Source organism: Ochotona princeps, chromosome 13, assembly GCF_030435755.1.
Source record: "Ochotona princeps isolate mOchPri1 chromosome 13, mOchPri1.hap1, whole genome shotgun sequence".
Classification (NCBI taxonomy): domain Eukaryota; kingdom Metazoa; phylum Chordata; class Mammalia; order Lagomorpha; family Ochotonidae; genus Ochotona; species Ochotona princeps.
Genome location: NC_080844.1, coordinates 34,624,038 through 34,636,669, shown reverse-complemented (window position 1 = coordinate 34,636,669; position 12,632 = coordinate 34,624,038). Strand labels below are relative to the sequence as shown.

The 12,632-nt window shown below is 55.6% G+C and overlaps 2 protein-coding genes across 17 annotated transcripts in view; both read left to right on the top strand.

The window, feature by feature from the left end:
- The window catches only part of CAMK2G (calcium/calmodulin dependent protein kinase II gamma), a 166,372-nt gene extending 162,275 nt beyond the window's left edge, over positions 1–4,097 (top strand). For 13 of the 14 annotated variants that reach the window (XM_036495818.2, XM_058671463.1, XM_058671460.1 and 10 more), the window contains 2 exons: positions 1,439–1,683; positions 2,144–4,097. In XM_036495818.2, coding sequence (XP_036351711.2) covers positions 1,439–1,671 — 233 coding nt within the window. In that variant the 3' untranslated portion in view covers positions 1,672–1,683; positions 2,144–4,097. Of the gene's footprint in view, positions 1–1,438; positions 1,684–2,143 lie in introns of those variants that run through there. The other variant, XM_058671462.1, reaches the window with a different exon arrangement.
- Positions 4,098–6,513: 2,416 nt separating this feature from the next.
- NDST2 (N-deacetylase and N-sulfotransferase 2) lies at positions 6,514–12,591 on the top strand. 3 transcript variants are annotated; one of them, XM_036495909.2, is made up of 13 exons: positions 6,514–8,326; positions 8,487–8,574; positions 8,845–8,999; positions 9,188–9,373; positions 9,651–9,779; positions 9,887–10,069; positions 10,152–10,248; positions 10,581–10,704; positions 10,833–11,007; positions 11,191–11,361; positions 11,456–11,528; positions 11,762–11,864; positions 11,964–12,096. In XM_036495909.2, the coding sequence occupies exons 1-12, from the start codon at positions 7,322–7,324 to the stop codon at positions 11,821–11,823; spliced, it is 2,448 nt and encodes an 815-aa protein (XP_036351802.2). In that variant the 5' UTR covers positions 6,514–7,321; the 3' UTR covers positions 11,824–11,864; positions 11,964–12,096. The 3 variants fall into 3 exon arrangements, with proteins under 3 accessions (XP_036351802.2, XP_058528026.1, XP_004583546.2); XM_058672043.1 differs by having other exon boundaries at positions 6,518–8,326; positions 8,851–8,999; positions 11,456–11,565; positions 11,964–12,591; XM_004583489.3 differs by having other exon boundaries at positions 6,521–8,326; positions 11,456–11,565; positions 11,964–12,591.
- The last annotated feature ends 41 nt before the right edge of the window (positions 12,592–12,632 follow it).

Here is a 12,632-nt window from a genome sequence, read left to right as displayed (position 1 = left end):
TGCTCACCTTCTCACTCCCGTTGCTCCCTTTGCCTCGCCGTCCACCTGCTTCCTTATGCTCTGCTCGTGTGCCCTTCTGGTCCTAAACCGGCTCCTAGGAAGGCCCTCTGATCCAGACCCCGAGCGCCTGTTCAGCTGCTTCCAGGAGTCCCAGGAGCCACACTCAGGGTCACTCTGTTTCTTGAAGCCTCACCTGTTTCTGAGACAGACTGAAAACCTTGGAGATTAAGTTGAGGTGCTCTCAGCAGGGAAAAGGTCTGCGCCCGCAGTGGTCACAGCAGAGGAGAAACGAGCCAGACTCCAAAGGAGGGTAGCAACAGGGCCCCGATGGTGTGTGTGAGATCCAGAGCTGAGGGTCTGGTGGAAGAGGAAGCAGGTGGCCTGGATGGAGGCAGGTGCATGTACACTTGGACAATTCCTAGAAGTTCCACCAGATAAGGAACTGATCATCACCCTACCCCATTTTTTTCCCATTCTGAATCCCTCCCCTCATTGTTTTATATAATTTTACTTTAAATCCACATTGATGGGGTAGAGTGTGATAGTTCCATACATGTCTACAGTGTGTGATGCCTCCCCTTCATTTTTTTTCTCTTCTCCACTTTATCCTGGCCCTTCCCCACCCCATTTGAGTTGCATTTTGTTTGTCATTGTTTTGCCTACCAACTCCTACCCTCTCCACATCTCAGCTCCATGTGCCAACCCTTCAGCCATCTAAGGCTTTCTGTTAGCCAGAGGCAGTTCCACAGTTTGTTTGTTCTGAGAAAGGGTTCCTGTAGCATCTTGTATCTGAATTGGACTAGAAATGTACATCTCAGTAGCAGCAGCACAGTTGGCCAGCATGTGCTGGTCGTGGCACTCCGCCCTCCTTGGCTTTCCCCCACAGGGTCCTTAGAGCTCTAGGGGATACCCTAAATTTGCTGTTTCCGTGACTTTGGATTTAAACTTTGGTACCTTGTTAAAAAGCAAATCACTAATCAATGCGGATACCACAAGGTCATGATCTCACTCTGCAGCCCTAGTCCAGGACAAGCCAACCCTTAAGGCATCTAAATACCACCCCAACACAGGCAAAAGACCAGCGGCTTTGGCTGTGGTCTCATAGTTTTGAGTTCAAATGTGTGTGATTTGGGCAAATTAATCTCCTGAGCCTTCTCCTTATAAATGATTAGTGTAAACTAAGGTTATGCTTGTAAAACCCCAGCACAGTGATGAAAACAGTAGCTGCTGTTGTCCCTGGTACCTGTCTTTCTCTTCCTTTTGGATAACTGTGGCTAATGTAACGGGGCCTCTGGAGGGTCGTGACGGCACTTGGACACTGGAAGTGTTTGCTGGAGATGGTAGGGGGTGGGAGGAGACTTGGAAGTGCAGTCTGGGAGGCAAATGCAGGTGCCCAGGCCTGACATCCTCCTACCTACCCTGCCCTGCCCATTTGCAGTCCTGTCCAAAAATAGCAAGCCCATCCATACCACCATCCTAAACCCACACGTCCATGTGATTGGAGAGGACGCAGCTTGCATCGCCTACATCCGGCTCACCCAGTACATCGACGGGCAGGGTCGGCCTCGCACCAGCCAGTCGGAGGAGACCCGGGTCTGGCACCGCCGGGATGGCAAGTGGCTCAATGTCCACTACCACTGCTCAGGGGCCCCTGCCGCACCACTGCAGTGAGCTCAGCAACAGGTGCACCTGGTGGGGAGTGATGTGGGAGGGGCTGGAGGGGACGGGACCAGAGGAAGAAGACAATGTTGGGAAGTGCAAGTGGGGGGAGAAGGTGTGGCCCATCCCAGAGGCGTGGCAAAGGCAGGACACAGACTTGGATGTGACCTGGCGACTCCAAATCAGGCCAACTCAGACAAATTCCTTCACCTAACCCTCAGCTGCCTCACCTGTCCAAAAGAGAGCGAGAGTGAGACCCTTACACAGTGAACTGCCGTGAGGGTTACCTTGAGACACCGTAGGTAAAGCCCTTGCAGAGTGCCCAGCGAACTCGAGGCAGTGTTGTATTTAAATGTGAGCTTCTTGCTCACCCTCCACCTTCTCGGGCAATCTGGGCCATCTATGTGGGGTGTGTGAGTGCCTGAAACCCAGTTGTGTGCTCACCACGCTCTGCCCTGTGTCCACACTCTGTCCTGTTCCACAGGGGTATTAGGAGATTTCCAGCCGGAGGTCGAACCTTCGCAGCCAGTGGCTCTGGAGGGCCGGAGTGACAGCGGCAGTCCTGTTCGTTTGAGGTTTAAAACAATTAAATTACAAAGCGGCAGCAGCCAATGCACGCCCCTGCATGCAGCCCTCCCGCCCGCCCTTCGTGTCTGTCTCTGCTGTACCGAGGTGTTTTTTTACATTTAAGGAAAAAAAAAAAAAGGAAAAAAAAAGATTGTTTAAAAAAAAAAAGCAGCAGCGGAAAACGTACCATGATGCGTTTCAAAACCACCGATAGCCCTTGGGCCGGCAAGAAGGCAGGAGTTTGTGTGAAACCCATTTTGGCATGAACAGTGGGCTCACCCACCAGTCCTGAAGAGGTGTGCTTGGCCTCTGGCCCCGCAGACTTGGGGGGCAGGGACCAGGAGAGAACACTGACAGAGCTTTGGGGGCTGTGATGTGAGTGTAGCCCCCCAAGGTGGCCTGCTTACCCCAGGTCTTGGAGTGGACATCTTCAGCCCTCGCATAGGTGCCTGGAATGCGGCTGGGGACAACGTGGTGGACATGAGGCCTACCTGGGAGAGCAGGCAGAGCTCCCAGCCTGTTGTGGAGGCAGCTGAGATGCAGCAACCCTAGGACGGAGGGCCCCAACGTTGCTGTACTGTCCACATAGCGTACAAGGGAAGAGAATTGGTGCTGTGGAAGTGTGTTCATGACGGAGCCGGAGAGGAATCGCGTGCTAGTCTGACTGTACTCACTCACTCATCCATTGCTCGGAGGCACAGTGCCCTTGGCCCTGATGTTTGCCTGATCCTGTGGCCGGGAAAGGGCAGGGGTGGATGCTTCTGCTTTGTGGTTTGTTTTACAATTTTGGCAAGGGAGAGCCGGGGCCTGACCAGGCTGCCCACACCACCTTGAGCAGTGCTGGTTTTCTGTCTGGGTCTGGGCCCTCTGCCGAGAGCCCCCGTGAGATGGGCAGAGCCAGACAGCAGGAGAAGGGGCGGTTGTTTCTATGCATTCAGGTTGCCCTCCGGCCACCTCTCTCCTACTTCCCTTGCAGCTCATCCTTGTCTGTTTTTTCCTGTCTTTGAGATTGACCCAACTACTCTGACAAGAGGAGCGAGTGTCCTCTCAGAGAGGCCTCTTCTGTTGACCAACTGAAGTGTAGACTTACTGCTGGACAATCTGCATGGGCCTCACCCCCTGCACCTGCATGTACCCAAAAGGGATGTCCAGAGCCAAGGTTCCCGCATCCATTGGCCTGCCCTGTGCTCAAAGAGTCTCGCTTCAGGAGGCGGAGATCTGCAGTCCAGGGGCAGATAATGGAGGAGCAGTTGGTCACAGCCTTGGTCCCCTATCTCCCTCCCCCCAACAAATAGCTGTGCAGGGGTATCTGCACTTTGTCAGGGGGTGGGGGCGGGAGGTGGGTCGACAAACCCCAGCTTCCTGGACTATCTTCTGGAGGCAAGGGAGCTGGGAAGAGAGAGGTTTTGCTTTGGAGCCAACTGAGAAGAGGGCGAATTCACAGGTGCTGCTGCTTGGGTTTAGCTGGCTCCTCCGAGCACCTCCTGCATGCCCCGGCCCCATCCCGCCCTGCAGCCTGCAGGGCCAGCACGCAGATCCCCTTCACCAACAGGGTTGGGTTTTGCTGGCTTGAAGACACATGGTCTTAGAATTCTTTGAGACCCATAGCTTCATATGGCTGCTCCAGCCCCACTTCCTAGCATCCTTAACTCTCTTGGGGCTGACGTCAGCATCTATAGACAATAGACAAAACTAAGTCACCTTTTAAAAACAGGAAAAGGAAGGCATTTGATGCAGAATTTTTTGCATGATGACATAGAAATAATTTAAAATTAGTTAGTGTTTGTTCTGAATGTTGGTAGACCCTTCATAGCTTTGTTACAATGAAACCTTGAACTGAAGATATTTAATAAAATAACCTTTAAACAGTCCACTGTGTTACTGCTTCGGGAGGTTCGCTGGCAGGGGGATCAAATTTTAGCTGCCCGGTGTCGAAAGTCTCAGATGAAGTACGTTCTCTCACTCCCCAGGGACCCCCTTTTACAATTAAACTTTTCACATCAGCCTTCAACCCGATCCCAGGGGCTGCGGCAGATTTGGGGAGGGCGAGGGAGGGGGGCGTCCTAAGGTGGACGAGCTGAGAGTGTAGTCCCGCCCCCGTCCCCGCCCACTCCCCCTCCTTCTCAGTGGGCCGGCCCGGTTCCCCCTCCGCAGGACTGAGTGGACGAGCCCGCCCCTGGCCGGGGAGTCGCGGCGCCTGACGTTGCCCAGACTGTGCCACCCGGCGGGGAGGGGAGGGGGTGTGCTGCTGCTGGAGAGCTGCGGAGACCCCGCTGTCGGACGCCGCAGTTCGGCTGAACGCTGCGGCAATTTGGTTTTCCCGCTTCTCTGTGCGGTGGCTGCCCGGTCTGGAGCCGGTGGAGAGCCGAGCGGGCGCTGGGAGCGCGCCGCCTCCCCCCGTGGGAGCAGTGGTTGGGTCCAGCTGCGGCGGAGCGTTCGCTCGGAGATGGCGGTGTCGCCGCGACCTGGCCCGAGGGCCCGAGAGCGGGGAAGCCGGGCAGCTCCGGGACGCGGCGGAGCCCGGGGACAGAGGGGACGCCGCCCAGTCCGCCGGGTGAGCTGCCCTTGAGGAGAACCCCGAAACACGCCGAGACGGTGGCCCCCACCTGCGGTTGCCCTTAGTTCCTCTCCTCACTTCCCGGGAGTGTTGCCACCCGCAGGGTCGTGCCGGGCGGCCCCTCGGAGCGGCCCAGCGCGCCCCTCGCCCGGGCTCCCTTCCTGTAGCGTCTCTCGTGAGAGTCCCAGTTGGGCCAGTTCGCCCCTCACTCGGGGCTCCTCCTCCGTTCGGGGTTCCTCCATTCCAGTGCCTGGCCCCGTGTCACCCAGAATCATTACTGCGCGTCCCCTTCCCTTTCATACTCCCCGGCCGCTGCGCTCTTCTGGACACCCCCCTGCACCCCTGACCCCGGATTTCGCCCTCGACAGGGTCCCTTCGTGCGTGAACCCCGATCCCTGCGCGGCTCCCCCTCCTCCCTCGCCCGACATCTGCTTCGCTGGTGTCCACGCAACCTCAGCTCCCGGTGCCTACCCCTTCCCCGTGTGACTTGCCCCCTGCATGGATTGGGTCGAGTTCCTTCGCTGTCAGTCCCCTGGGCCAGCTACACCCCCCGCACACACACACACACACACACTGCACACAACGCCCCCCAGTCCACACGCACACACACGGGTTCCTACTTCGGCATTTAGAAGCCCACACCCTTCTCTAAATGTTGCTGCTCTTCCAGGTATGAAGCGAACATGCAGTGGTTAACAGCACCAACCCTGGAGCTTCACAGGCCCAGCTTGGAGCCCCAGTTCCTCCACTGACTGAGCCGTGTGATCTTGGGCAAGTTCCTCAGCTTCTCTGGGCCTCAGGCACTCGTTTGTGAAATGGAGGTAGTCATAGTGTGCACCCCTTACCTACCTCTTGGGACTGGGAGAAGAATTAAAGACACATATTTCTTGCGTTCCGACGGTTTGGCTCCTTGACATACCCAATCTGAGTTGCTGCCACTGTGCAGGGTCGTGGAACAGGTTCATACCCCATAATTCCAGCCCAGGGAAAAAACCTGCTAAATGGCTGGTCTCTTTTACACTGGAAAGGGGAAACATTGTTGAGCTGTTTGTACTTTGGGGGACCCTCTGAACAGAGGAGGCTGTCAAGGCAGAGGGTGCCTGCTGCACAAGTGGCCCTGTCTCGGTGTTGTGACAGTAATTCCTGAGGATCTGTTTTGCCGCAGTGACTTCTTCCTGCCCCTGCTTGCCTTGGACTCACCCACTCTCATCACCGGCACACCCCTCTCCTCTCTCTCTCCTCCATTCCTCCCATGCCAAGGATGAATTTTTTGTAAATAGTCTTAATTCTGAAGGGGCGCTGGGCGCTGAGTAGGATTGCCAGCCACCAGTCTTAGGGGAAGTGGAGATGTCGAGAAATCAGACTAAGAAGTTTCCCAAACCAAATCTCCTGAACGTTGTGTTTTCTGATCCCTCTGTCCTGACTCTTCAAGTGTCACGTCAGCTGGGTGTGCCTGAGGCTCTCTGTCATCCAGCCCCTCTCAGTTTGCTGTGTTTCTGTAACCAGACACAAGCCCTCACATCCCAGGCCAGCTCAGGTGCAGTACAGCTTAGGAGAACTGGAGGAGACTGGGGACTAATTGGACTCTGGATTCAGCTGCCGGACTGGTCTCAGGTCCCAGTCCCCAGTTACATGTTCACATCCTCTCCTGATGAGCACAGGGGAGCTGTAGTGTAGGGGGTAGGGAGTTTTTATTGGGCAGGGAATGAGTCCCCAGGTTCTAGGATACTGAATAGCTATCTATTTCTGCTTGAGTTCCTCCACCATAGTGTCCCTGTGATGGGGCGTTCGTTAGTGGTTTTGGGTTTGATTAATGAAGATTAGCAGAATCATGAGTTTGCTCTTATCCGATGTCTCGTTGAAAGAAAGACCAGCACTTGTTCTTGCTGACCAGCTGTCCGGGCCTGGGCTGGGGACTGTTGTCGCCACAGACCTATCTTTACTCTTCCTGGGCTATTTGCCCTCCTGTCTCCTTTGCACACTTGGCAGGGGGAGGGGGATTTGGGCACTGAGGAGGCCGTGCTGAGAAAGGGGATGCACAGTGACGTTGGAATCCGGGACTCAGTGGCTGTTCTTCTTTTTCAGGAGCCCCTCGGAGGACCCGGTGTCCGGTGAGCAGGAGGTAAGAGAGATGGGTGACGGGGAGCCTGGATCGATGACAACTCCCAGGACAGAAGTAACCTGCTCATTTCTCTTTTCTTGCAGACAGTAGGGGCAGAGATTGGAAATTTTGCTGACCCGTAATGTAAGGAGCCCAGCCAGGTCCCCAAGTTGAGCCTGGCTGGGTTTGCAGCCGGAAGCCATGGGGCCATGGTGACCTGAGCCCTGAGGGACTCTGTGCAGTTAGCTCCTGCTGTCCCCTTTGCTTCCGCTACCCCATATTAAGAGGACTTGAGTCCACCTCTTTTGGAAGCCAACCCTGGGGGCACCCTCTTCCCCTGTTTTCCTGGCCTTTCACCCTCCCAGGACGGTCTGGCCACTAGAGCTCCAGCCTCCCACCCGCTGAGGCGGCGCCCCTTCCTCCTGCCCTTCCCCGTCATGCTTCAGCTGTGGAAGGTGGTGCGCCCAGCTAGGCAGCTGGAACTGCACCGCCTCATACTGCTGCTGATTGCTTTCAGCCTGGGTTCAATGGGCTTCCTGGCTTACTACGTGTCTACCAGCCCCAAGGCCAAGGAGCCCCTGCCCCTCCCCTTGGGAGACTGCAGCAGTGGTGTGGTGTCCGGCCCTGGCCCTGCGCAGCCTCCACTCCCACCACGGCCTCCCAAGTCTCCAGAAACAGTCCGCACGGAACCTGTGGTCCTTGTGTTTGTGGAGAGCGCCTACTCCCAGCTGGGCCAGGAGATTGTGGCTATCCTGGAGTCCAGCCGTTTTCGTTACAGCACCGAGCTGGCACCTGGCCGAGGGGACATGCCCACCTTGACTGATCATGACCATGGCCGCTATGTCTTGGTCATTTATGAGAACTTGCTCAAGTATGTCAACCTGGATGCCTCGAGTAGGGAGCTGTTAGACCAGTACTGTGTGGAGTATGGCGTGGGCATCATTGGCTTTTTCCGAGCCCATGAGCATAGCCTACTGAGTGCCCAGCTAAAGGGCTTTCCTCTTTTTCTGCACTCAAACTTGGGGCTCCGGGACTACGAAGTGAATCCTTCTGCCCCTCTACTGCATCTCACTCGCCCCAGCCGCCTGGAACCTGGGCCCCTGCCCGGGGATGACTGGACCGTCTTCCAGTCCAATCATAGCACATATGAAGCAGTGCTTCTCGCCAGCCTGCGGCCAGCTGAGCCTCCCGTGCCAGGACCAGGGTCTCGTCGGGCCCACCTTCCCACTGTGGTGCAAGACCTGGGGCTCCATGATGGCATCCAGCGGGTGCTGTTTGGCCACGGCCTTTCCTTCTGGCTCCACAAACTTGTCTTTGTCGATGCTGTCGCATACCTCACGGGCAAGCGTCTCTGCCTGGACCTGGACCGCTACATCCTGGTAGACATCGATGACATCTTTGTGGGCAAGGAAGGTACCCGGATGAAGGTGGCTGACGTGGAGGTCAGTCTTTTTGTTTCTCTGCACTTCAGATTTCTTAGAAGCCAGGCTGCCCCCAGCCTGTTGGACTCTGCTCTGCTCTCTGCAGGCAAATGGATACTGCTCCTCGTGTCACTTCTTATTCTGCTATCTTGATTTTTCTTGTCTCCTGCTCTGTTCCCAGGCTCTGTTGACCACCCAGAACAAACTCAGGACCTTAGTCCCCAACTTCACCTTCAACCTGGGCTTCTCGGGCAAGTTCTATCACACTGGTGAGCTTATGAGTCCCATGCTGCGTCAAGCATGTTCATAAGCACCTGTCCTCTCAGTGTTCATTTCCCTGAGCAGACCGCTCGAGGAGCTGGTGCTGGGCATGAATTATAAGCCTGGGTGGGGGGAGGGCAAGCTAGGGGTGGAGCAAGCAAGGCCTTAGTGGGTGGGGGTCGATCATGTCCCAAGGGTGGGAGATGGTCAGGGCTGCCCAGAAGCAAAGGGCGGCACAGGCTGCCCGGCTGTGATCAGTGGTCAGTGTGTGGTTGTAGGGACAGAGGAGGAGGATGCAGGGGACGACATGCTGCTGAAGCACCGCAAAGAATTCTGGTGGTTCCCTCACATGTGGAGCCACATGCAGCCACACCTGTTCCACAACCGTTCCGTGCTGGCTGACCAGATGAGGCTCAACAAGCAGTTTGCACTGGTGAGACCCTCGGATCTCTTTCTCATACTTTGTCCTCTTGCAGATAATGCTTCCTTTCCAACTTTCTCCTAATGGGATAACCTTTCCCTACCCTTTCCATTCTTCCTTCTCTGGAGGCACCCCTACCCTCTTCACCCTCTACTCCCCAAACCTCACCAGGTCCTGGTGAGAGTCTATGCCATTCCCAGGAGCATGGGATTCCCACGGATCTGGGGTATGCTGTGGCCCCCCACCACTCGGGCGTGTACCCGATCCACACGCAGCTCTATGAAGCCTGGAAGTCTGTGTGGGGCATCCAGGTGACCAGCACCGAGGAGTATCCCCATCTCCGCCCCGCCCGCTACCGCCGAGGCTTCATTCACAATGGCATTATGGTGAGGGACTCCTAGTCCAACGTGAACCACATCCCCACATTTAGACCGCCTCCAACCTGCATTGACCCATGTGCTCTTGACTGCTAGTCCAAGGGCATCCACTTAAACAGCATTTGAAAGGGTGAAAGGTTAGAGTGTGCATAGTCAGAGCTGTATTGCTGTGACCTCAGACCACGTCCTGTTTAAGCCCAGGGAATCCCAGTGCCTAAGACTTTAGTCCTTCATCTACTTCAGCCTTTCCAATCTCCTCTGGCCCTGTTGCTCCTTGCCCCACCAGGTGCTGCCCCGGCAGACTTGCGGCCTCTTCACTCACACCATCTTCTACAACGAGTATCCCGGAGGCTCTCGGGAACTGGACCGGAGCATCCGAGGCGGAGAGCTCTTTTTGACGGTGCTGCTTAATCCGGTAAGGTGCTAAGAGGCAGATCTACAAGTCTGGGGAGCAGCATGCCTGAGGCTGGTTTCTGGGGTGGGAAAGCCCTCCAGATCTGACGGGAAGGCACGCCTTTGCAGATCAGCATCTTCATGACCCATCTATCCAATTATGGGAATGACCGGCTGGGCCTGTACACCTTTGAGAGTCTAGTGCGTTTCCTGCAGTGTTGGACACGGCTGCGCCTGCAAACCCTTCCTCCTGTCCCTCTTGCCCAAAAGTACTTTGAGCTTTTCCCTGAGGAGCGAAGCCCGCTTTGGCAGGTAAGAGGGCCAGCCGGAGGCACAATGATGTTGGACTTCAAAAAGAGGTTGGACTTTATCTGATTCTTGGCCTCACTGTTAGAATCCTTGTGATGACAAGAGGCATAAAGATATCTGGTCAAAGGAGAAGACTTGTGACCGGCTCCCCAAGTTCCTCATTGTGGGACCCCAAAAGACGGGTGAGTCACTGGCCAGCTTTCCTTGTCCCGCATTAACCCTCAGGAGATCCTTGCTCATACCTCACCACAACCCTATTTTGTTTGAGTCAGTGATTCTTACTTAATGCTTGTTGTTTATCGGGATCGTTTGTGGAATTTTTAGACTGTACAGGTGATTCTGATGCAATCAGAGACCGAGGATGAGTTTTAACCCCTCCCTGGGGCATTTCTCAGCCTTTATTTCCTCTCCTTGTAGTTTGGCCAAAGGGAGTTTAAAACCCAGGATGGTTGGTTGTGTTCTTACCTCTCTAAGCTTCTCCCCCACAGTGACCTGGGCTTTTTCTCACACTTAGGTACCACGGCTGTCCACTTCTTCCTGAGCCTGCACCCAGCCGTGACCAGCAGCTTTCCCAGCCCCAGTACCTTTGAGGAGATTCAGTTCTTCAACGGCCCTAATTACCACAAGGGCATTGACTGGTGAGATGGGGTCTCCTTTGAGTGCCTCACAATGGAGCACTCCCCCAGGAATGCCTCATTTCAGCTTCCACCACACAGGTCTGCAGCTCCTGTGCTCTCAGCTTCTCTGCCTTCATGCCACTTCACAGGTACATGGACTTCTTTCCCGTCCCTTCCAATGCCAGCACGGACTTCCTGTTTGAAAAAAGTGCCACCTACTTTGACTCAGAAGTTGTGCCACAGCGAGGAGCAGCCCTTCTCCCACGAGCCAAGATCATTACCGTGCTCACAAACCCTACTGACAGGGCCTACTCCTGGTACCAGGTGTGCCTGAAGCCAGGGATACCTGGGACTCAATGTAGCAGGGATGGATGGGTGGCTGCCAGAGAAAGAGAGGAATGAGGGTAGGGAAACCAGTGACTGGCGGAGGGATGCCTGTGCGGTGTGTCAGGGATACAGGCAGTGATAGTCGCCTCACTGGCTCTTGCTGTACGCCTTATCCTTCAGCACCAGCGAGCACATGGAGACCCAGCTGCTCTCAACTACACCTTCTACCAGGTGATTTCAGCCTCCACCCAGGCTCCCCCGGCCCTCCGCTCCCTGCAGAACCGCTGCCTCACTCCTGGCTACTACTCCACCCATCTACAGCGCTGGCTGGCTCACTATCCCCCTGGACAGGTAACCAGCTTCCAAGAGCCCTGCCTGGGGTTCCCCTTCCCTTCTGCCCAAGGTTTCTTGGGAATCTAGAGGGAACCACGCCCCTGTCCTTTAGCTGCTGATTGTGGATGGGCAAGAGCTGCGTACCAACCCAGCAGCCTCCATGGAGAGCATCCAGAAGTTCCTGGGTATCACACCCTTTCTGAACTACACACGGACCCTCAGGTGGGAGAGCATGAGCCAGGGGAGGAGTGCTCTGGGGGAGATGGGGAAGCAGGTCGAGTCCATGTGTTTGGAGGAAACGTGCACTAGCTTTGGTTCCCAAGGAGACACCCCTGCCCTGCGGGCTGGGAAGGGCAGTGTGCACTAAGACTTGAATTGCTCTCTCCTTGCTACCTAATGGTCTCTTCCTGTTGAGCAGGTTTGATGAAGAGAAGGGATTTTGGTGCCAGGGACTTGAAGGTGGCAAGACTCGTTGTCTAGGCAAAAGCAAAGGCCGGCGGTACCCAGACATGGACACTGAGGTGAGTCAGGCCTGGGCAGGGTGGTCCCTTCCACCTGCAGGTGGAGCACACTGTGTCCCAGCCGATTGATTGTTTCTGCCTGCATTTCTCTCCTGTCAGTCCCGTCTTTTCCTTACGGACTTTTTCCGGAACCATAATTTGGAGCTTTCGAAGCTGCTGAGCCGGCTTGGGCAACCAGTGCCCTCATGGCTTCGGGAAGAACTGCAGCATTCCAGTGTGGGCTGAGGTGCCAGCCTCCTGCACCAGCAGAAAGCTCCCACCTCCCTAAGGAACAAGGCCAGAGCAGGACCCACAGGGGGAAATCAGAGTGGCCTGGGTCTTCCGCCTTCTACCTCAGTGGCCCCCAGACCTGGGATGTCTGAGAAGGGAAGGATATCCCTGTTACACAGCGCTGGGGCCTAACAAAGGGGCTTCTTCTGGTACCCCACATCATGGTACTGGGCACATTTGACTCTGGGAGGTGAGGAGTACGAGGGTCCAGGCAGGATGTAGGACAAAGCAGAAGTCTTGCGACTTCTCTCATCATCCCAGCAGTATTGTCTGCCCCTGGCTACAAGAGGTACTGCTTGCTGGGGCCCCTCGAGTCAGGTGGGGGGATCTACCTGTGGCCTGGCCTCCCTAATGTCATTCACATTGAATGGGGATGAGGTCGGACAGTGGCTCCTAGAGCTGAGTATGAGCCCTAGCGGTGGGCTAGAAATGTCTTTAATAAACAACCTTATTTTTCTGTTTTGTCTGCCTCACTGGAGAAAGAAGAGCCCATAGTAA

What these genes read in the sequence shown, in the direction of transcription:
- NDST2 (XM_004583489.3), top strand. Translation starts at nt 7,322, where the DNA reads ATGCTTCAGCTGTGGAAGGTGGTGCGCCCAGCTAGGCAGCTGGAACTG. An exon ending in GGGCAAGTTCTATCACACTG is followed by an intron (nt 8,575 to 8,844) that starts GTGAGCTTATGA and finishes GTGTGGTTGTAG; the next exon opens with GGACAGAGGAGGAGGATGCA. An exon ending in TCATTCACAATGGCATTATG is followed by an intron (nt 9,374 to 9,650) that starts GTGAGGGACTCC and finishes TTGCCCCACCAG; the next exon opens with GTGCTGCCCCGGCAGACTTG.